This window comes from Corvus hawaiiensis, chromosome 6 (assembly GCF_020740725.1).
Source record: "Corvus hawaiiensis isolate bCorHaw1 chromosome 6, bCorHaw1.pri.cur, whole genome shotgun sequence".
Taxonomy (NCBI): Eukaryota; Metazoa; Chordata; class Aves; order Passeriformes; family Corvidae; genus Corvus; species Corvus hawaiiensis.
The window spans coordinates 5731743-5754192 of NC_063218.1; the positions used below are offsets into that span (position 1 = coordinate 5731743).

The 22450-nt window shown below is 40.2% G+C and overlaps 1 protein-coding gene across 3 annotated transcripts in view; it reads left to right on the forward strand.

Moving 5' to 3' along the window:
- MNAT1 (MNAT1 component of CDK activating kinase) overlaps positions 1–22450 on the forward strand; it is a 119102-nt gene that overhangs the window by 53857 nt on the left and 42795 nt on the right. For all 3 annotated transcript variants that reach the window (XR_007204100.1, XM_048305770.1, XM_048305769.1), the window contains exon 6: positions 1465–1590. Coding sequence is in view for 2 of the 3 variants with exons in the window: in XM_048305770.1 (XP_048161727.1) it covers positions 1465–1590 (126 nt within the window). In the remaining variant the exon portion in view is untranslated. The remainder of the gene's footprint in view (positions 1–1464; positions 1591–22450) is intronic.

A 22450-nucleotide genomic window follows, 5' to 3' on the forward strand; every position in this document is an offset into this window, starting at 1 on the left:
CTCCTCCAACATGTTAAACCTGGTGATTGAAAGAATTCAACATCCTTAACCTCTGCTGACAGCTGGCAGCACATGCTGTTGCACGGTGGTTAGAGATGTACAACACTTGAGAGAAGCAGGCTCTAAACTAGTGCATTTGTGGTCCAAAATTTCTCCCAGTTGTACAGAAATTAGATGTCTCCACAATTTAGGTTTTCAGCATCTTCCCTCCCCTCCTCCTAGTTAATCACAGAAATGCAAGTAGGAGCCTGTGCCTTAGTTGTTGTATTTGTGATTCTGGACCAGGTCTTGTCATGTTAGATTTTTCTGCTTTTAACTTGCATTCTAGTGGTAAGACAAAGGCAGTGTAATAAAATACAGAGAGGAAAAAAGACTGGAGAGCGATGTGAAAAGTCAGTGTACAACATGACTGTTCTTCATGATCACTTCAGAAGATTTCTCCAGGTACCATGAAAACAGCAAGGCATCTCATGGCATTAGAAACATCCAACTTCCTACCTTGAACTGAATAATTAAAAAATCACAGTCCTGTTCATAAAATCTGTTTGGTTTTGTGAGTAACAAATATGGTTCATAGTTCAGTATTTGCTTGGTTCTTTGAAATAGAAGTAAATGTGATGTGTGAGGGCCTTAGGAATAAAATACCGTGGTGGAGCAGTTCAGGAAGAATCTGTCTGAACTTCTTCCCTGCTCTCAACTTCATGGTAATTCTAGCCAGGAATTCTCAAGCATTTCTGTGTGCATGTAGATAGTTGCATTAGTCTCTTAGAAAATTACTTGGCCAATAATTTCGTGACTCTCTCAAGAATGCACTTACATATATGTATGTTAATAATCATTCTGTCCTGAGAGTTTAAGTAATTCATTTGCTTAACTATTCATTTTACTACTTTATACATATATTTTTAAAAATTGGCTGGCTTCCCTAAAAATAAGTTGCTGAAGGAGAAAATAAATATGCTGTTGGTTGCACTTACAATAGTGCCATTGTGCAGAGCAGAGCAAGGATCATTTCCAAACGGCCTCAGGTGAAATCTAATGGGAAACAATTTCAAACTGGTCTGAGTTCATTGGTAGAAAGAATGTGTCTTAGATAAACATCTGATCCAAGTTATACTACTCAGTATTATTCCTTCTCTGATTAAGTTCTAATTTTTTTTTTATTTTAATAAATACAGTTGCATTGGCCAGTTGGAATAAGGAGCCTGTTATATTGTCTTTAATGTGAATTCTATAAAAATGGTTGTTTGCAGGTTACTCTGATTTATGAGGTTGCTGCAGCTTTTTCTTATTACTGAAAATGATCATTTTCTGTAAACTCTTTCTGAGGGAGAGGATACTTGGCATTCTGCTGTTCTCCTAGCAATGGCCTTGTAGTCACAGCTTGCAGTTTTGAAGAATATGCAGTGTTAATTAATATTTGTTTTGGTTTAGGACTCAAGTTTGTTCCTCATATGTTTACAGGAGAGCTCTGATCTTCCTGCCTCTCTGCTCTTAGCTCAGCATAAGGACAGATCTACTCAGCTAGAAATGCAGCTGGAAAAACCCAAACCTGTCAAACCAGTCACGTTTTCCACTGGCATCAAAATGGTAAGATTTGCTTGCTTGTTTTTTTTTAATGCCTTTCAGAAGATCAAGGATTTCCTCATATGAAATTAAGAGGTCATTTAAACCTGAGTTGCATGTTACATGAAATACTGTTCTCTTCTAATTAAAGAAGTAATTAGGAATTAATCGAAGAATTTTATCATTCTGCTAGCTGGAATATTGTGATGACCCACCCAGAAGGGTCATCACAAATATATGCGATGTTTTCATTATGTAGTTGTCAAAAAACAAGCTATACCTCTCTCCCTGTGAAGTTGTGGTGTCCTTGAATTATTTTTTAAATTTGTGTACTAATTCTGGAAGTTGAAATTTTGGAAGGTCAAGAATCGTCTGCACTTCCTTCAGATTTACTTCGCACACTGGAGTAATCTGTGAGTACTGGACTGACAATCTAGAAAACGATGCCAAGGTTAAGGGCTCTGTTTTCATTGTTATTTATTTGTATTTATTCATTGTATTTCATTGTTGTTTGGCTCTAGGAAGCAACAAGTATTTTTGCAGATGTGTCACTGTTAGGGTGGCAGCTGAAGATCTCTCAGCATTCCTGTTCTGTGTCGTGACATGGGACAAGTACACATCAGCCTGTGTACATAAATGTAAAGCTGGGGGTGGGAGCACAAGTGACTGGTCTTGTTTGCACCTTACTGGTTTTCTGGTTTGTATTGTTTTAAATCTCTGTACTTATTTTAGACTTCATATTTTACAATTGATAGTGGTAAACTGAATGTCTTGAAAATAACCAACACCCTCTATTCTCCTCAACAAACCAAGAAGTCAGCAAAGCAAAAGCCTGTGCATCAGACTAGTTTCCTATCAGTAATTGATTTATTTTTGCCATGAATGTTTGTGCTGTGTTCATTATCTGTCAAAGTGTTCACAGTATAGAAGCCTTTGCAGCTTATTTTTCCAAAAGCAGTGTCAGTTTTTGCAAAGCTGTGTGGATTGTTTTCCTGTGGTGTAAATTGATTTTCTTCCTATTTCTTTTAAAATATAAGAGTCTAGAGCAGATTGATATGCTTTGTGAGGGATTTTCTGTCTGTGTAGAAAAGCCAGTGGACAGAAAATGCCTGTAAAAAATACTCTGAATGCCTGTACTTTTTCTTGCTGTTAAAATGTATTGTCAGAATTTCTTACAGCTGTGGCCTTTCTGTGGGAAAAGGAAGAAGATAAGCTTATGTTATATGATGAGAACAGTGGAAGTATTTTCTAATTCGTTTGAAAATGAATATTAAATGCAGTATGTGGTAGTGGACATTTGAGATCTGCAGCCCTAAGTAAACTTTATCCAGGAATGGAGAAGGACTTGGATGAAGAGATATCCAGCAGCATGACATTTAAATCTTAATGTTTGGAATAATAGAGGATATGCCAGATAACTAATTGCTAATTCATCAGTGTTCATGTGAAAATCTATTTTCAGTGAAAATGTGAATAGATAAATAATTTAATTTGTTCAATCCCAGGAGACAAAAAATGCCTCACCCTGACTGATCCTAGTCGTAAATTGAAAAGGAACAATTTAACTGTTCTTATTTCTGTTAATGTTTTTTAAAAATAAAGTTAAGGATAGGAGCATTTGAAGTTAGTGTCTACTGTTTATAGAAAATGGATTGCATCAAGAATTTTACACCAATAAAATTACAGATTTTGTTTAGAAAGATGACTATTTCCTTATTTTCTTTACAGGGTGCTTGATTTCGTTATTACATGACATTATTCTAAAAAATATATGGAAATTATATCACACAATAATAACAATATTGATACTCTGCACAAGAAATGAATGAACTGTCTAACTTGTAATTTTTGAAGAAGTTGGTCCCACAGCCTGGGAATGTTTCTGTGGGTGTTCTGCTAGGAGGCAGCTCAATGCTTAGAAGCAGATGTTGAATTTCTGTGGATGACGTGCAAATTGGCAGTTTACAGGGCCGCTGTGACAAGCTGGCCTCATTTGAATGAAATGTGTTTTAATATGGCTAAATGCAAAATCAGAAATAGAAGAGTAAAGAACAGGCTCTGGGAAGAGGATTTGGAACTATAGCTAAGCAGGTAAAACAGTTTGACTCTCAGCCACAGCGTCTGTGGGAGCCTTGGGTATGTGAATAGTCCAGCAATAAATAGGAAAGGACTTCTCCTGAATGCAATATTGGGAAGAGTTGTATACTGGAGAGTTCTGCTGGCTGCATTTTGAGTGCAAAAATCAGGAAGAATGCAAAGAGGAGCCAGCAAAGTCCATTCAAAGGCAGAATTGCTTTGTGTGCTGCATTCTGCCTCTGGTTTAGGAGAAGGTCAAGGTATGACTCAATTTATTAAATACCTCCTTAGCACAGAACATGCCAAATCTGAGCAGTGCAGCATTAAATGTATCAAGATCCAGTAACCTTAGTTAAACAAATACCATCTAAATAGGAACTGAAGGAATGAATAAGACCTAAAGTTCACATAATGTTCTGCTGTTTAATTGGCCTCACTGTTAAAATTGGCTCTGGAAAGCAACGAAATCTCAAATTCTTGATGTTTTCAGATTAGGACTGGGGTGCATCTTGAGAAGTTACTGTAGTCAAATGCAAATTGCTGGGCTTGGAGCAGAGTTGGTTTTGTGGAAAGCAGTTCTGCTCATTGCACATGATGTATGAAGGCATGTTCTAGTGACAGTGTGAGGTGAATTCCCACCTGGCACTCACCTTAGGACATGCTTGTTTTCCAGGCTGAGTGTTTTTCTAAGAACCTGAGATGCTCAGTCCACTCGTTTTGCGTAGGTGTACACATGAAGTGGGTGGAGCTTTTGTTGTGCTGTTTTGTGGCTGCTTTGGCTTTGTTCCTCTCTGAACCATGGGGTTCACATCAGTCCTATTGGTGGGGGCAACTCTAAGGGAGTACTGAGAATTTCTCAAGAAATACAATTCTAATTAATGCTCTGGCACAACAGTTCTGTAAATTCAGTATATTTCTGTGAAAATCTGGTTTGTGCTCACTGTCAGAGGCTTAGCAGTGCACATTTAATGAATCACTGTGTATGTCCTTCCCCTGTGCTTTTATTTTCTCCTAGTAGTTTGGCCACTGACCTATTCTGATGGGTGTTTTCCTCTAATTTTGTTTCAGAAGAAGGGAAGCCAGATAGAGCTATCTGAGGTGCTGGCTGATCCGGAGCTGGTGTTTACACAAAGGCAGTTGTGGCAATCCACTGGGTTTTTTTTCTGCTTGAACATGAGTGTTTTTCCTGGGAAGGCTGTGGTCAGAGATGTTCTTCTGCCTGACTGCTAATCAGACATGTTTCTCGGTGTCTGAGTTAGGAGCATGTCCATTCTAGTCTCCTGGGCAATGCTCAAGGAAGTGGGCTCATTTAAGGTGTCGTATTAGTGCTGTGAGTTCCTGTGCTTGCAAAGGCAGGAGGGAATGTCTTTCACTTGTAAGCTAAGCAAGAGCATCCCCTATAGCATGAGACAGACAATTAGTTCATGGGGACAGCGTCTCCTTCACTTTTCCTTTTGTGAAATTCCTTTTTTTTCCTCCTTTCAAGTGGAAGCAGTTTTTTCTGTGTAGCCTGCTCTTTGCCTTTACCTTTTTCAGTAAGTTCTACCTCTGTTCACACAGCTTATGTTCCAAATCAATCAGTCTGATTTACCTCTGTGAGTGGGGGGAGACAGTGCTGCAGGGTTTTCTCCTAATCATGCTCATCATATTAAGAAACATACTTTCAGCACAGCTGAATATTTCAAACAGTCTTATTAAATCTAATCTCAAATCAGTGTAAAACTACAAAAGAAATTGTAGCAATCCTAACTGTTGCAGTAGTGCTAAAATGCTATTTTTTGTCAGTTGTGGTACTTCACACTTTAGTAGCTGTCTAAAAGAGCAAAGTTTGTCAGAAGTTAATGATGTCAGAAATGGAAATGTTTCCAGCATTTCTAGGGCTTGAAATTTCAGGGGGTGCAAAACAAATCTAAGGTCTGGCAAGAGAACCATTCTTCTGTTTCTTGGTGAATGTAATGACCATTTCTGGTTGTGAGGTAGCTTTAATGTGAAACTCATTTTAAGGTGCAAAAGAGATGCTCATATGTATTGCAGACAAATGGCAGTTTGCAAATGCAACAGGAATTAATTATGTTACATGAACTTAGTTTCCTTCTTATGTCTCTGATGTTTATGGAACTGTAGAAGGCTTTTCTAGGTCTGTGCTTTACCTCAGCATTGTGGTTAGAAATGCATAGAAGTGTGAATGTATTTAATTCTTCTGTAATTCATTGAAGTGGGAACAAGGAACCTTTGAGTCTGTGGCCCGGCTATTTCTATGTTTGTAGAAAATCTGGGTGCCTTAGACTGGCTCAGCTCATGCCATCTCCAGCGCATTTCAGGCTGTGTGCTTGTCCCTTTTCTGTTCCTTCCAGTTCTATAATGTTTCTTTTCTCCCTTCCCCCAGCCTCCCAGGACACTTAGCCTCTAGTGATGGTATTCTTGGAGTAATCTCATGTAGTTAAAAACTCCATTACTGCTAGTTGGATTGCCCAAAAATGTGGGAAAACAGCATAGGTGTCCCCTGGCCTGCTCCTGCTTGGAAGTTTACCATCTTGCGTTTTATACCCAAATACCTCAGAATTAATGTAATGCATCATTGACCTTCCAATTCTTATCATCATTTTTGTTTTATTACTTAATAGCAGTGGGAATATTTATTAATAGAACTATTAGTGCAGAGTGCTGTACATGCTTTGTCATTACCAAGATGGTCCTTACCCCAATGAATTTGCAGTTTAAATAGATGTGTCAGAGAGGGAGGGGAACCAGATGCCCAGAGGGGATGTTCTCACCCAGGATTAGACAGCAGAGCAGTGGAGGAAGGAGGAATAGGATCCAGCCCTACTAAATTCCTAACCTGTGGCTCTTCCGCTGAGCTGGGCTCCATCTCCTGTCAACAGCACCCCTGAATGGCAGTGAATTAAGAGTGAAATATCTGCTCCAGCTACTGTTTCCCTGTCCAAATCACAGCAGCGCTGCTAAATATAACTTTGTGGCTCTGAATATTGCCCAGATTTATTCCAGTTCTTGCAGTTTCAGGTTATTAGTAGCTTGATGTTGGGGAGAGCAGTGTGCAGCCTGGAGCAGCCAGAGCTTGCAGGAGGGAGCAGTTGTAGAACCAGTATTTCAGAGGAATGGATTTGTGTCAGACACAGGATGTCTAGGACACCTCAGGAATGTGTGTTACCACTAAGCTGCACATAACAAGTGTTAGGGAAGAGATTTTTGTGCAGTGTTATGCTTGCAGTATTATTCTGATGGGAAATAACGTTCTTATTTTACGTTATGTGGAGCTATTTCTTTTAAAACATTGACCTCATCAACTCAGGGCAAATTAACTGTTCTTTATTATTGCCTTTTCCTGCAATATTGCTTCCTGTGCAAACAACTGCTCAGCGGCTGCTCCTGTTTTTCAGTCTGTTTCTTTTATAGCTCATGGAGCAATTATCCAAAATCCTGTTCAAACTCCAAAAAGTCTGTCAAAATACCTTTTTAATCAATTGTGCTCCTTCAAAGTTGCTTAGACATATGCCAGGTACTCTTAGGTAAGTGAGGTGCATGTCACACTGTGGTTTAGGCTACAACTATTCTGCAGCTCCTGAGGGGGGCTTACTTTGCCAATTCTTACTGCTCTGGTTTGGTTGGTTGGTTTGTTGGTTTTGGTGCAGTGTGTTTTAGTGTGTGTGGGGGTTGTGGTGGGGTTTTTTTGAGTGCTTTTAGTTTTTGCCTGAAGTTAAAAAATAAATCAATCAAGGCTTCCTTCACTGTTAGCTCAGCTGGTCTGTCTTCGGACTGAAACTCTTCAGATGGAATTGATTTCTTTGAGATGAATGCCAGTTTAAGTTTAATTGGTATTTTGTTTTTAATCTTCGTTTGGCTCATACCACGCACATTTCTCTTTTACAGCTGAATGGAATATTTCCCTCTTTACAGCTCTTGGTAGTTTAGAATCACAGCAAAATCACGACACTTGTTTTCAAGAGTAACTAGTGTGTTTAGGCATATAGATCCTTTTGGAACAGACATATTTGTTTAGAGAACATGCATGTAAAGGTAAAATTTCCAGTGGCACTGAGTGTTCTCTGTGCCTGTGTGTTGTAGCTGTGTCCCAGCTCAGACGCCCTGGGCTTGGTGTCAGTGCCATGAAGCAGAGTCCCTTTCCAGAGGAAACCCAAATGCCCCAGTCAGGGGAGTCACAGCACTTTCCACCTGGTCTCTGGATGAAGGTGCTCAGGGATGCAGCGTTCCTGCCAAGCAGCTTCTCTGGAGTGGAGATTCACAGGGGGTGCACATAGCCCTGGGACAAGTGGGATTCTGCAGTTGCTAAGCACCATTTCCTGATTGCTAGTCAGAGTGTATATTGCATATTGCTTTAGCATTGAATTTTTATCATCAGTAACAGTGTCATGTTTTTAACAATGAGCATTGATTTGCTAAGAAGGATACTATTTCTGAAAAGAAGAAAGGAAAAAGAAATTGTTGCTGCTTTATCTCCACCATCTCTGACAATAAGTGGATACAGAATTCAAATACATAAACTGAGGCGCACCAAATACGCTGGATGATATGACTCAGGTTAGGACTAACATGCTGGATTTAAAAAGTGATCCACAGTCCTGTGATCCACCTACTGCTCCCTTAAATCTCATGGGTTTATAAATACAATATGATTGCAACTTCCGAGTAGCATGATGGAGAATGATTAGCAGTAGTAAATACATTTGTCATACTAAATCTCTAGCCCTCTGTTTAAATAAAGATGTTTTGTTAAGAGTCAAGCACATACATGCCGAACTGTGCTTTGAGTTTCTGAACTCTGGTTTTGAAGTGTATGCCAGATAAACGTTATTTAAGTGATCTATCATCAGAATGCTTCCTGTGCACTCCAGCTCATGGGCTGAAGTCTAAAACATTAATTGGGTTCTGGCCTTGCTAAGTTATTACTGTTATATCAAAGTGCATAAACATTCAGCATATGATGTTGACTTAATGAATTTTATTCCTTATGTTGGTAAGAAATGTTTCTGGAGGAAAAAAGGCAAAGTAAATGACAGTGTTTATTTCCCCTCCCTTCATTTACACAGCAATGGCCTTGAAAAAGGAGACTGGATTTTGAAAATGCAGTGCTATGTCTCCCCATAGCCCTCTGCAGGATTTTAGTTTGGAATGCCTTAGGAAATATGCTGTAGTTGAAATTAAGCTGTTTGGTGGACAGACATAATCAGAACTGCTTGACTTGATTCTGTTTTATGGTTGGGCTCTCTGATACTGCTCTGTTAAAATATATTTGTTCATTTGCTGTAAGACTCCTTTCCATGGCTAAAGCGGCACATGTTTATGTACACATATTAGTATAAATGCAAATTAGGCTCCTAAGTTTGCACAGCTGTAATGACTGGACTTCAGTAAATGAAATAGTGCCAACAGTGTTAATTGTACAGGAGTGAATGGCATGACCAATGTGCTTGTTAGTTAAAGTGTCTGTGGCCAGCAGTGGAGCAGATCTATGCTTTAGCTGTCACTTTTTGGAATGAAGCTGTTCTTAGGGTTAGGAGGTTTTCTAATTCTCTCTCTTTTTTTTGTTTTTTTTTTTTTTTTTGGTTGGTGTTTTTTTTTTTTGGGTTGTTTGTTTGTTGTGGTTTTTTTGTTTGGGTTGGTTTGGTTTTTATTTTTGTTTTGTTTGTGATTTTTAATGTCCTATTGGATTTTTTGAGTTGCCCAGGAGCTAATTTGCTTGCCTGACTCTTCACCATCAGTTTTCAGAGGATGTCTCTGTGCATGCAGCATGTTCTGGTCCCGTGAAAAGGCTCATAGGGAGAAGGCTGCTGGAAGAGTTCAGCCAGGTTGTCATTTGTTTCCTTGCCTGTGTGGGAGCAGGCACTGGGGCAGAACAGCAGGAATGGGTGTCAGGCTCTAATGTAGGATGCCCGAATTCCATCCCAAGCAGCAGCCAGACCTGCCACTAGCTAAGATAGCACAAAGACACGCTGTAGAGTGATCTAAGGAAAATACCATTTGAATCAGCCTGAGATCCTCCTAGTTCTGAGTCTTACAGCTCTGAATATACCTTTGCTTGAGTAGGTGTTACTGTGAGCAATAAGGAGGGATCTGACTGAAAGAAAGAAGGTGGCTGAGAGGAGAGTCCAAAAAACCAGCTGTCAGGGAAATAAAGAATAATAAAAAATTTCTCAGTCATTGTTTGTTTTGGAAAGATCGTGCTTTAAGCACATGGAAATACTTTACACATTTGAGAAGTGCTGACTTCCTACATGCCTTGTTGAAGGAACAGCAAATCATTCATATAATGTAAACACATTTATAGATTGTTCCAATGTAACTTTTTTCTGTGCTGCTGTTCTTTTTAACAAGATACAATTCAGTGCATACATGCTCTTTTGATGCTATACGCTGGCCAAGAGTTGCAAACATCATAAATGTTAAATATTAGTATTTGTGCTAAATGAACGGTGCAAAGTTGTTGAACCACACTTTTAATGCAAAAAGTTGTTAAATGGTGCTGTTTGATGCACTGTTTAAAAGTAAACATATGAGAAGGTAGTGCTGGAGTGAAACAGAAAGAAATATCTTGTCCAAAATTGTAACTAGAAGCAGTCTCATTATGTCTTGGTAGAGATGATAACAAAAAGTGGGAGTGGACAAAGTTCCTCTGTAAGGGTGGAATTTTAAATCAGGGAAGAAAAATTAATAAAAAGAGAAGCTTTGGTGCCAAAATTGCAGCAGGTACTTGTCAAATTGTATAATCATGGTGCTGGCTGGGAGTCTTGAAAGGTCATGGGGTCCTTCCCCCCGCCGTGAGGCAGAGCCAGGGGTGCTTCGTGGCAGGTACCTGTCTAACCTGTTCTTAAAGACCTCTGGAGATGGGGGCTCTGCAGTCTCCCTGGCAGCCTCTGGTAGCGCTTACTCTGCTTGCTTTTACATTTTAGGGCAATTTAGTAACTGTTTCCTTGACCTGATACAAGTTCAGCTTCTACCTAGGTAGATGCCAAAAGTAGGCTGTTCTCTGCCTCTTTGTAGGAGCTTCTTATGTCCTTGAAGATGACTATGTAAAGAGGACTCCACAGAACTAAATATTTTAGAATTTAGATGTTACAAAAAATAGTTCAGGCACCTTAATTGTCAGTTAACAATAAAAACATTGATTTCTTCTGCAAATGGTTGGTAGACTGTCTCCATTCTTACAGACTGGATGTGAAATGACATTCAGCTGAGGACTTTTTAAAGAGGAAAATTCTTTTAAAGAGAGCAGCGAGAACATTTGAAGTAAGATCAATGAAGTATTTGAAGCCATTTAGAGAAGCCATAGTACATTTGTATATGTGCATAGAAGTAGGTGTGACCTTTCTGCCATGATCCTTTTTTTCTTAGCAGTTGTCTGCATTTGTGAGAACATCACATGTTTTCTTCTAATCCTTTCTCCTGTTCCTGCTGATCAAAGCAGGTCCGTGTCATTCCTTCATCATCTCTATTGTGTACCTGGAGGAGTGCTGGTGACCTGGAATGGCAGAGCTGGGATAATGGCTTTGCAGATTCCTCTGAGTCAGCACTCAGTTGGGCCGTGTCTGTTTGCCTTGCTTTGAGAGACTTGCCTGTTAAGGCGCATGTGTGCAGCCTTACCTCACAGCCTGGTTTTACTCCTGGTTATTACATTTCTCAGTGAACTAGAATCTATTTGTTGATGTAGAGTGTGTTGAGTAATGTGTTGACCTCGCAGCAGTTAAAAGATCTCCCATATGCCTATATTTTCTTCCTTTCCCTGTTCTCAGGGCCGCCTTCAGACAAATTTTCGGTAAGCACAGCCTACATCTGGCTTCTCTGCAATTCTTGCCAGACTTGGTCATGTAAGGAGAGCCAAGAGGAGGATGAAGGATGGCCATAGTAGGAGGCAGTTGCTGGAAGAAACATGGCAGGGAAATCAGTAACGAGTGCTGGAAGCAGCGTGGGATCAGGGCTGGTGGGGATGGGAAAGCACAGGGCAGCAGAGGAGGCAGATGGAGGAGGATGAGGATGTGGGGACTTGGATGTTGGGGTGCTTTGGAGAGAACATGGGGGGGACATGAGGGGGAAGATTTGGGGCAGAATTGGCAGAAAAGTGGGAATGAGTGGGATGGGAGTTTCTAGGCAGAAGGGCTGAGTGGTTTCTGCGCAAGGTTGGGAATTAGAGGGGAGCTCTGGGACAGAAGGATTTGGGGACCTGGGGATTCTGGTACTCATCCATCACAATCAGTTCCTGTGTAAGAATCCTGTTCTCCAAGGGCAGCCAGGGTGGTGTGTGCACTTGTGTGGTTTCAAATGTGACACCCACGCACACACACGTTAACCAGGGTTCTGGCTGTAGGCAGGGGTGAACAGGCAGGACTTGTTTCCTGCATCGTCTTCTGTTTTGTCCAAGGTACACCAGACTTACTAATAAATAAATTAGTTATATATTAATTTCTTATGAAGAAAAAATCATCAGCGTATTGGTTGGGGCTGTGCTGCATGTTTGTGCATGTGCTACCTTTTCTGCACCTTAACTCCTGCATAAGTGCAAACAGCAAATAAATGAATGTTTGCTACAGGGTCTCAGAGAAGTCAAATTTTGAGCTTTCAAAGGGCACATTTATAAATCAAAAATTCATTTTAAAATTAAGATGTATTTCAAAGGAGCTCTTGGGGGCCCTAGTTTTCACTAGTCATTATTACCAAAGTGCATCTGTATCATGGTAGGGTACTTGAAGAAAGAGATATTTGGATCAAAGAGACATTGTTTCGTAAGGATACTTCAAAAGTAGTTTTCCTTAAAAATGTTTGTTCAGGTGCAGAGGGTGAGAGAAGGGAATATTGTTTGAGGCAATTGGTGTTGGACATCAAAAGGTGAATGTCCCCATATATACACAGTGATTGTCAGTCAAGGTGTCTCTGGAAAGGAGTATTAACAGCATTGACTAGTAAGGAAACAGAAATTATCTTCATGGAGAAGTGCCTTGGTCTCTGAAAGTTTGGCTTTTTATCCTCATTCTTCTTAATATTTTGGGTTTGTTGAGGTTTTTATTTTAAGGGCGAAAAACATGGATAATGGAATATATTGAAGTGGAGAATTGACTAGTTTAGGTTATTGTTTTGCTTTGCCTGAACATAGTTGCTACACAGGTAATTTCTATATTTGGGGGAAATGCAAGGCTCAGGTATAGCTTGTGACACATTACAGTTCAGCATAACGTGTGGCAAAGCAGTGAAATCCTCTGCCTCTTGCAAAGTCAGTAATAGCATGGTAATAAGTTGTGTTTTGTGCAGGCTTCTTTTGAAAAATGTAAAGTACTAAAAGAAATTGTTACTGCAGAGAAACCTGCTTTGACTCACTTAGACAAATGTGTGCCGTGGTATGGGCAGGAAATGGAAGGACAGAGAGCACATGTGGAACCATCTATCTAAATTAGCTGGATGGGGGCCAGGAGACTGGAACTTGCAACATTTGCCATGATTAGTAGAAAATGAAATGGTGGTTTTGTGTAAGAGTAATGATTCTTGTATTATTCTGGGCAAGTGAGGTAGATCCTGCAGGACACAGATGGTACATTTAAGGGTGGTGCTTGTGGAATTGGAGGGCTTTGGAAAGGTAAGTAGTTTGAAGGGAGGAACAAGTTAAAAGTGAGGGCTGTGCATAGGATGAAAGCAGCATATATATATTTAGGTCTGAGGCCCATTCTCCTGTTTCATCTCTCGAAACAGAGGCATAAATAAATAGAGCATCACTCCCTTCTCCAAGGCATAGAGAGAGATCACAGAAATGTGATCCTCTGCAAGTCAGTCAGAGGCAGTGCTCCAGTAGCCAGGAGCTGCTGGGCAGGGCTGTGGGGATGGGCTGACAGATCCAAAGGGGTGGACGTAGGCACCTTATCCTCACCATCCTGAGACGCTCCGTGGCACCGGGGCTGGCACTGCCTGTGTTTGGTACCTGTGCTGCATGGCTGCCATATAGAAAAAAGTGACATTGGTCCCAGTTTGTAATGCTTCCCTGTGATAGCCCTTTGGGTTCAGACAAGCAAAGTTTGAATAATCAATTAGTAAATATTTGAAGAATTTTCTGCCTTTTCAAAGTGGTGGCACTATCTTGGCCTTGCCTGCATACCAAGCATTCCCCTTCGTGGTTGTTTACAAGAAAACATGATTAGGATTTTCTTTTGTTATGGGGGAGAGAAAGAGGATTTGGCTTGAGAGCTAATGGGAGGATATAGAGGGGATTGCAGTGGGAGCTTCATCCTTTCCTTGACTTCACCCATTCGGTTTCACTTACGCACCTTAATCTGCCACTTGGTGGAATGATGCCACATTGAATTCCTGTTTAGGTAGAATCTGAAGCCTAGACAGGGTTAGGCCAAGAATTTATCTCATATCAGGCACTTCTAAAATCTGTTTGGAATATGGGGTAAAACCCCCCCATCCCAATCCTTAAGGTGCAGTGTATATTAAGTCTTAATGTTGTGTCAGTTTAGTTTCATTGATAGTGTTGTGTACAGCATTTGCTTTGTGCTAATTTTTAACCTGTTTTATGTCTGGTTAGTTAAATGAATTTGAAATACAGAATTAAACAGATGTGTTACTTTTAAAGTAATATAAATATTCTTGAAGGGTGTTGTACCCATTTAGCTGTTGGCTGCTTTTAAATTTTAACCAGTTTGAGCTGGGGATGCCAGGTATAACTTTGGCATTGTCTCTCTATCATCTAATTGAAAAACTTTTGGATTTTTTTATTTTTAAGAACCCTGAATAAAATATTGGTAGGATCAGGGTTATTTTATTTGTCATGAAGACCAAAGCATAAGTGTAGCTGCACTTTAATTTTTATTTGGTTTATTTATGAAGATGCAAAGTACATAGCAACTGCAGGTTTTCAAAATGTGGAATTTCTACTGTTGGAAGAAATCTCTTTTACAACTGCAGATGCTTTATCTTTGTTGTTAAATACAGCACTCTATGACCATGCTGGTTTACCTTGTATTGTTTTCAGTTCATCTCTACTCCTTCTCACTGGTAGCCTCAGGCTTAGGAATGAAGGAGTGGGCTGTGCTGGAGGCGGCAGAGTTGGACCTCCGGGGGGAAGTGAATTTAGCCAGTAAAAACCACTGCTGCATGTTCTGTTTGGAGAAACTTCTGCCTGCAGCTCTGGAGCTGTGAAAGTGCTGTCGGGACCTGAAAAAGGTGGGAGGAGACTGTGTTTTCTTCTATCTTTTGCACAGGGAAGTTTTTGCTATTGCACAGTCTGTTGTCTTTGGTTTTGCTGGCAGAAAAGGAAGCAGGAAGGCCAAGGAATGGCCAGCTGACACTTAGGAAGGGGAGAGAGAACCCCTACCTGACATGGCCTGTGGGTGACAGGGAGAGACACGCACAGCAGGTCTTTCTTTCTGCAGCAGGAGGTGTGTGTGTGTGTGCCCTGTCAATTGTCCATGACAGCTGACACTGGGGGGAGGGAGCTTTTGAGGGAACTCCGATATTTGGATCGTGGAATGTGTGCTTCAGTCAAAATGCTTCAGTTCTGGTTGATACCAAGCGACTCCAGCTGGTTGGAACATGATTTTTGGATTGGAATATCAATGCAACTTAGGTTGGGTGTTTTTGTGTTATGGTTTCCCTACCTTCCCTAACAGGGCACGTTTTGCTGAAGGATCAATTGGAAAACCTGAAGGAATGTGGATGATGTGAATGACAGGGTTACTACTCTGACCACTTTGGCAGACTCACTGAAGTTATACAATCTACCCCTTTCACTATTCTTTTATGCTTTTGTATTTTCTGATTAATGGAATCTTGAATCTTTTTTTAATTATTTGCATAAGGTCACACAAAGTATTAAGCTAAGGCCATGGAGAATAACTTTGTAAATTCCTTACTGCTCTGAAATCTAATTAAAAACCTGCAAACTTCATCATTCATCATTTTACCATAGGAGTGTATTTCTTATGGAGACAGTCTAATATCCTGCAGCAACTTCATGGCATTAAAAAAATAATTAATGGACCCTTTTAGGGCAATGTGTGTTGCTACAATATGGAATAATACTTCAGTGTTGTAAGTGAATGGTGTGCTAGGGAACACTAATCCCTTGTGTATAGTAACAGGAAGTATGAATATTACTTATTAATAATAATGTAAAACACCTTCACACACATGCTTTTTCCTGGGCATGTCTACCTTTTTGTAAACAACAGTGAATTTTAATTGCAGAAAATTGGTGAGAAGCAAGAAGGATTTGTGTAATTAAGACGATCTGTTTATTTAAAAGTCTTCAGAAGTTGTAAGAGATGGAACTTAGCTGTATGTGAGGGATGAATGTTGTGCAATAATGCCCCTTCATTCCCCTTTCATAATAAATCTCCACAGAGTATTCATCTGAAGGGCTGGATGCCAAAAAGAACAGGTTCGACTTGTCTGTGAGGATTTACACCACAGTAAAATGCACAACTGCTTTTGTGGAGGTCATTGTGAAGGTCACGGAGCCAGTACACGCTGCTGAATGGGAGCAGCCTGGAACAATGGTGTGAGAGGTTGGACTGCCTGAAATCACTGTTTAAAACCTCATCTGAAATGTCGCAATAAGCTGGAATCCTTAAAACACACGGCTTCAAAGCTTGTAGGCTGTTTTGCAAGACATAAACGGTCTCTTTTCCAGTAGGTTGCATCTTGTACCCTCTGCCGAATGTGGCTCTGAGCTCAGAAAGCAAGTGTGCCCATTTCCTGACAATTAACATTGAAATAACTGAGTGGGTCTAATATAAACACCCTCAAACTGTTAATAATTGCCTCTGTCCAGTTTTAAAAAAACCCACAACGATACTGGATTTAATTACCTGAAATTTGGCACACCTCTTTTTTACAAATAAGGTCTGAGTTTGGCCATACGGTCGCTATGTCTTTAAATAAAAGATGATGATCATTTCAAATGGCAACCGGCCATCAGTGGGGTTTAGTACAGAGATTAATTAGTAAACTTTGGAATGCGCTACAGCAAATGCAGCTGATTGGCAATAGCATGTGGAGCAGCAACTGGTGGAAAGCTGGTGCTGCTGAGCAGCAGAGGTATTTCCAAAAAGCCTTAAGGGTGCTGTGATGTGCTGTGCTTTAAATGGCACTGTGCTGATTGCATCAAACCACCAGTTCTCTGTTTATGCAGTTTGGTAAACGTGCAGATTAAAGAAATCTGGTGTGCATTTGGAAAGAAAGCAAATTTTCTTGTATTGTTTTGATGAGGTGCGCCCCATGAATAAAGTGATGCCCCTGAACATCAGTTTACAGGGATTTTGGTTTGTCTGCAGTGCATTTTACAATTTTATTTTAACTAGGAAGACAAATGCTAAATGCTAAGATAAGAATTATTCTACAAACACTGAAGTGAATATGGACGATTTAGTGGCTATTGCAGTAAGCTCTTTCTTGGAATTCTGGTCCACTTTTAGAAATGGTACAGATTTCAAAGTATGTGCGTCTGCATGATTTATAATTGCTTACTCTCTTCCTTTTAAAGTTTTAAATGCATGATTAGAGAAATTTGGAAACTTTGTCTCTAAGTTAGCTTTCTAAAGAGGTTTGATCTATTTGGTATGAGTAATGGACCCCATTAAGTACAGTCCCTAGTGGGACTATTTTCTCAACGTGTTTGGGCCATGGGATTGGGACCCAGATAATGAACTTAAGATGATTTGTATAATAAATAAGTAACTTGATATATTACTTGGAAGCCAGATGCACTTCTTAAAATCTATCTTAATATTATTGTATTAGTCTTCCGATGCCCACCTTCGTTTAGAGAGGGAGGGTCAAACATCCATTTAAATTGATAAGAAAACTCACACCAATACTGATAGGTTTTTGCTTTGGAAATGGCTCAGGCATGTGGATTAGCCTGGTAAAATTCATCTGGCTGCACGCACCTAGAGTATTGAACTAAAGTCTGCCCTTTTGAGCTAATGATATCACTGAAATAGTCACATAAATTTTTGATACAAACCTGGCGGAGGTGCTTGATCTCATAAGATATGGATCACCCTGGCTTTGACCCAGAAAACTCTTAAGCATGTGCTTTGAAATGAAGCAAGCATGTATTCCTCTTGGCTTAACTCTCAGCTCTGTGACTTGGTCCTCGTTGCAGTTCAGTCCCTAGGGCCCATCTGTGGACCCAGCAATGGCACATGTTGGTGTCTAATGCCTGGGTACAACCGGCTCGACGCCCAAGCTGTTGGAACAGTCCATGCAAGGACAAGGAGCGGAGACTGGATTTTGAGGGTGCTGGTTGTGCCTCTGGAGGCCTGTTTGTGCAAGCCTCTGCTTCCTAGAGCGTGGTGTTTATTGCCATAGGTAATTGCAGTGCAGCGGATGGGCTCAGTTTACGCCATCAGGTTTAGGCTTGCTTGGCTTTGTTGGACTGGACTTGTAGGCCACGATCCAGCCGAAGTAATCGGAATGCGACTGCTCCTTTGACTTTGTGAGGCTCTTTGTGTGCTCAAAGCTGGGTAGTTTTCTAAGCTGAATCAGTGTTGCTGAATCTAGGTCTAAGCCCCAGGTAAGTGTATGATAAAATTTTCTGATGGCAAATAAATTTGTTAGCTTGACATGCCTCTAAATAATTCCCATGTGCAAATGTGCACATGATTAGGGCATTACAGGGTTGTGCAAACATTCTATGGTAGTCTTTGTTTCAAACTGTTTAGCTCATGCCCTGGATTATTTGCGTCTGGGTGTATCTGTATGTACACACACAGAACAGAAACCTCCATGCATACAAAGAGCATCTCATTAAAAACTGCACTATTTGAGCACTGCAATCAGCTAGTTACTGAGGTGTGTTTATTTTATTCAAACTGCTGTGTGTATATACACATCCAATTGCAGAACATTATGAATAATTAAAAGGAAACTGTAGCCCTTTACAGAAGCAAATGTAGGTACATCCAGTGAAGCATTATCCTGGCCAGGCTGCTGGTTTGCTGTGACTCAACTATTGTATGAATTATAGAATGCTCTTTGTAGCACTTCAGGGTTGCCTCATAGTATTGGTCTAAATCTGAGATAGAAAAGGTTAAACAAAGTCTGAATTTGCTTGACTTGATAGCAAACAGTCACTGCAGCTCCCTACTTGTGCTAATGCCCTGGAACAGACCAGTGCAGCTGCTGGAGTAGCTGAGCTGGGGGTTAGGTGATTTCGTAAGGTGAGCTGCTTTAGGCTCTGGCAGGCTTTTGTTCCTTGTAGGTCTCTTGGTCAGTGCTCCCTGTCCTGGCAATAAATGTTTCAGCCAACACAGCAACAGCTGTGAACAGGAGATGGGGGGAAAAAAAAGTTGATGAAGTGTCATGGTTTAACTGTTCCCTGAGATTAATGAGAAACTGAAAGAGAAAATGTGGTTTTCTCAGTCAACTACCAATTGATAAACATTTATGTCCAAAGCTAGGGCCAAGGTATTTAGGCTGCTGGTGATTTAAAGGGTGATTTTAAATATGTTTGTTAAAGCTTTTTTTAAAGCTTGCCATCTTTTGCTGAAAATATAATTTTCCAGAGAGTTATGCATCTTAAACTTCATTTTCTTTTTCTTGTCAAATATTGGACCATTGAAAACAAACCCCCAAAACCCCACCCTGGATTATTAGGCCAAATGTGCTGTGAAAGCTTCTTGAACAGCTTGCCTTGGCACGCTGAAATTAATGTGGTTATAGTCCAGCTATGGTGGCGGTGGGGAAAACAACCTTCCAAACTGTCAGCACTTGGGAAAGGAAACACAAAAACCTATTATTATTCGTATGTAGTGTAGAGTTTCTGATTTGCTCCCATTGACTTGAGTGATACGGTATCAGTTACTGCGATGGCTGTAGCGCCAGGTTTGTGTTTCATGTAATGAAGTGGAGCGGCGTTGCAGATGCACAGTAGCCCAGTGTGGCTGGATGGATGGCTTCCAGGTAGATGGACACTGGGGCTGGCCGGCTTAGGAGGCAGTTTGCTGTGGTCAGCCAAAAATCAGCTCTTGCTGGTGAGTCTGGAAGTGTTTGTGCACGCTGAGTCAGTCTCTTTATATATTGGGGTGATTGTAGCACTGATTAGACTGGAAAGGCTTGGCAAATCCTCGTTGTGTGGGAAGCTCGAGTGCAAAAACTTGCCTAGTTTTCTTTATTTAAATCAGTATCGTCCTGCTTGAGGCCTTTTGGAAAGCACATCTAAGTGAACGGTGTTTTATGTTAACACAGTGTTCACAATAAATGGCAGTTTCATTGGAAAAGGGTGTGCTTAGGGTTACCTTCCACAGGCTTCTGCCGTGTTACGTGTGGAGGGACTCAATTCTCCTGCATACACTCATTGTCTTCTGTGAAATCTGTACTTGAAAGATTTAATATATTAAAATTTGTTTTATGATCAGCAATTCTTTGAACTCGCAAACAAGAAAGTGTGGATAACTTCAAATATCCATTTGAAGTCTGATTCTGAGGAATGCTTATGTTCATTTTGACCTTAGAATGTGAAGTTTGATCTCTGTCTCAAAACTGCAGTTTTCTAGCGGAAATGTAAATACAGTCTGAACTTTTTTTAGATACCTTTAAAGTGTGCTCTCTCAGGAAGACAGGGACTTTATTCCAGAGATCCTGGATATTCAAACCATGGAGACCGATTTCTCTTCATAAGATCCCAGATTCAGGACCTGATCTCTAATCAGCAAAGGTCACTTGCGTGTGCTTTTGTTCAGAAGACACCGATCTGTGGATCTTGACTTGAATGTAACATTTTTGGTAATTGTGAAGCTTCTTAGGCTAGAGAAGGGTGAAGGGTGGAAGCTGACTGAGATGATTGAGAGTTTTATGTAAGCACATAAAGCTGTAAGTTGTCTTGTTGTGTTTGGGTTTGAAAAGCACTTTTTAACTACTTTGACATCTCACTTTTATTCTCGAACATCTGCTTTAGATTGTTTGCCATAAAAGTGTAAGAATTAATCTTGCCCTCATTTTTGTTATTGCTACCAGAAACCAAACTATTTTTATTACTTCTTGTATAGGGATTTGGACCCTGAACTATTTTCAGAGTTTAGGAGAAAAGGAGTTTGTATTTTCTTTTCTTTTCCTCCCGCCTCGTGCACCCTTCCCTCGCCAAACTTACAGGTAAAGTTAATTAAATTATAGTTTTTAAGTGCACAAAGATTTTCGGCATGGCTTGTAAAACAGTATGGTAAGCTCTACTGTGCTTTATTTGGTCCAATACTAAGAGTTTTAAGGGGATTCAAATGATCAACTTATGTTGGTTTGTTTCTGGAGCAGCAGCTGCCCTGAGTCAGGGTAAAGCATTTGCATCATCTGTGGAGAGCCTGGTACATATTTTACTGCTTGGAAATAATATGTGAAATGCAAAGAGATGAAGACCTTCCTATATGATTAGTCCTTTGATTAACAAATGTTCTTAATGCTTGTTCTTGGGGCTTCCTTTCTTTGAGATTACAGCTTGTTTGTGTTGTTTCCCAAGCAGCAGCCAGTGGCCATGGCATGGGGTGTCAGTGCAATCCCTGATCTCCAGCACGCTGCCTTTGAGCGATGGCTTTCCGTGGGTTGGGTGTTATTTATTAAATGTCAGGGCACTCTGCTGATGTGGCTTCATCCAGTACTTGTGCCAGAGCATACAGGAATCTTCCCTTCTACAATGGAAGTGTTGTTTTTAAGGCAAAACTGTCTGTTGTAAGCCTATAGCAGGAAATACTCAGGCAGCTTCTCCAACTTGCTCAAAATGCGATGTTTGTGCTGCAGTTGCTTTCACAGCAGTCTCCTCTTTCAGAATCCGTGGCAACACTTGCTTTTTTTTTAATTTGAATACAAGTGTTTTAGCAAAAGGGTTCACAAAGGAACCAGTGAACAAGATAAAACAGATGAGGCATCTTTTTATTTTGCAAACAGATAAATAGGATTTTTCAGGGGCTGAGTGAAATTGCCATGTGATTTTATCACTTTTTTTGCTGCCAGCTTCTATTTTCTCTGTAGAGTACTGTAGATTTTTCATGGCAGGAACCATTCCTTTTTCTATGTGTTAAAGATGCTTTAGTTATTTCTGGTTGTGTTTTTAGGAGTTAGGAAGCTGTAGCCACTGAAACCAGGGCAATGCAGCAGGCCATGGTAGTTTGTAGGAGGACTTTTTGCAACTCTCTCAGAATCAGACAAGGCTTACAAATAGGCTTCTTGGTCCTGTGAAGCTTTGTGAATCCTGTCCAAAGGACTGATAAAATTCAGGTGCCATGGGAAGTAAGTACACAACAATTTGAAAAGCTGTCATGTGTCTATGGTTCAGATTTAAGTACTGTTTTGTTATACCCGCTTAAAACATAGATGGGAACTTGCATGAAAAGAAACTAAAACTCTCTGGAAGGACAAAAGAGTATATTTTGTGCAGATTAAAAATGCAGTTCCTTCTGCCCCAGGGAGTTTTTTGTTTTATTTGAGAGAATTAATGGGCATTTTCAAAGCAGTGCCACAAAGTGTGTGTTATGTTTGCAGTGGGTCCCGCTCCTGTCCTGGAATATTTGGTTCATGTTTGCTTGTGCGCTCTGCATGCAAATGAAAAAAGGCTAGAAATAAACTACTTCCACCTATGTTAAGTAATAATTTCTAAATATATTGCTAACAGGTTTCAGTTTTCATTTAAGCTGTTGTAGTAAATACAGTCCACAAATACTGTGAAGATGTATCACGTAATGCTAACGTCTGATACTTTCTTAGTTTTTAAACTTTAGACTTCAGTTTTTCTAAATTCCTTCTTTTTATGTTTTGGCTGTTTCTAATAATTCACCCTTCCTGTTTTTGTATTCTATTCATG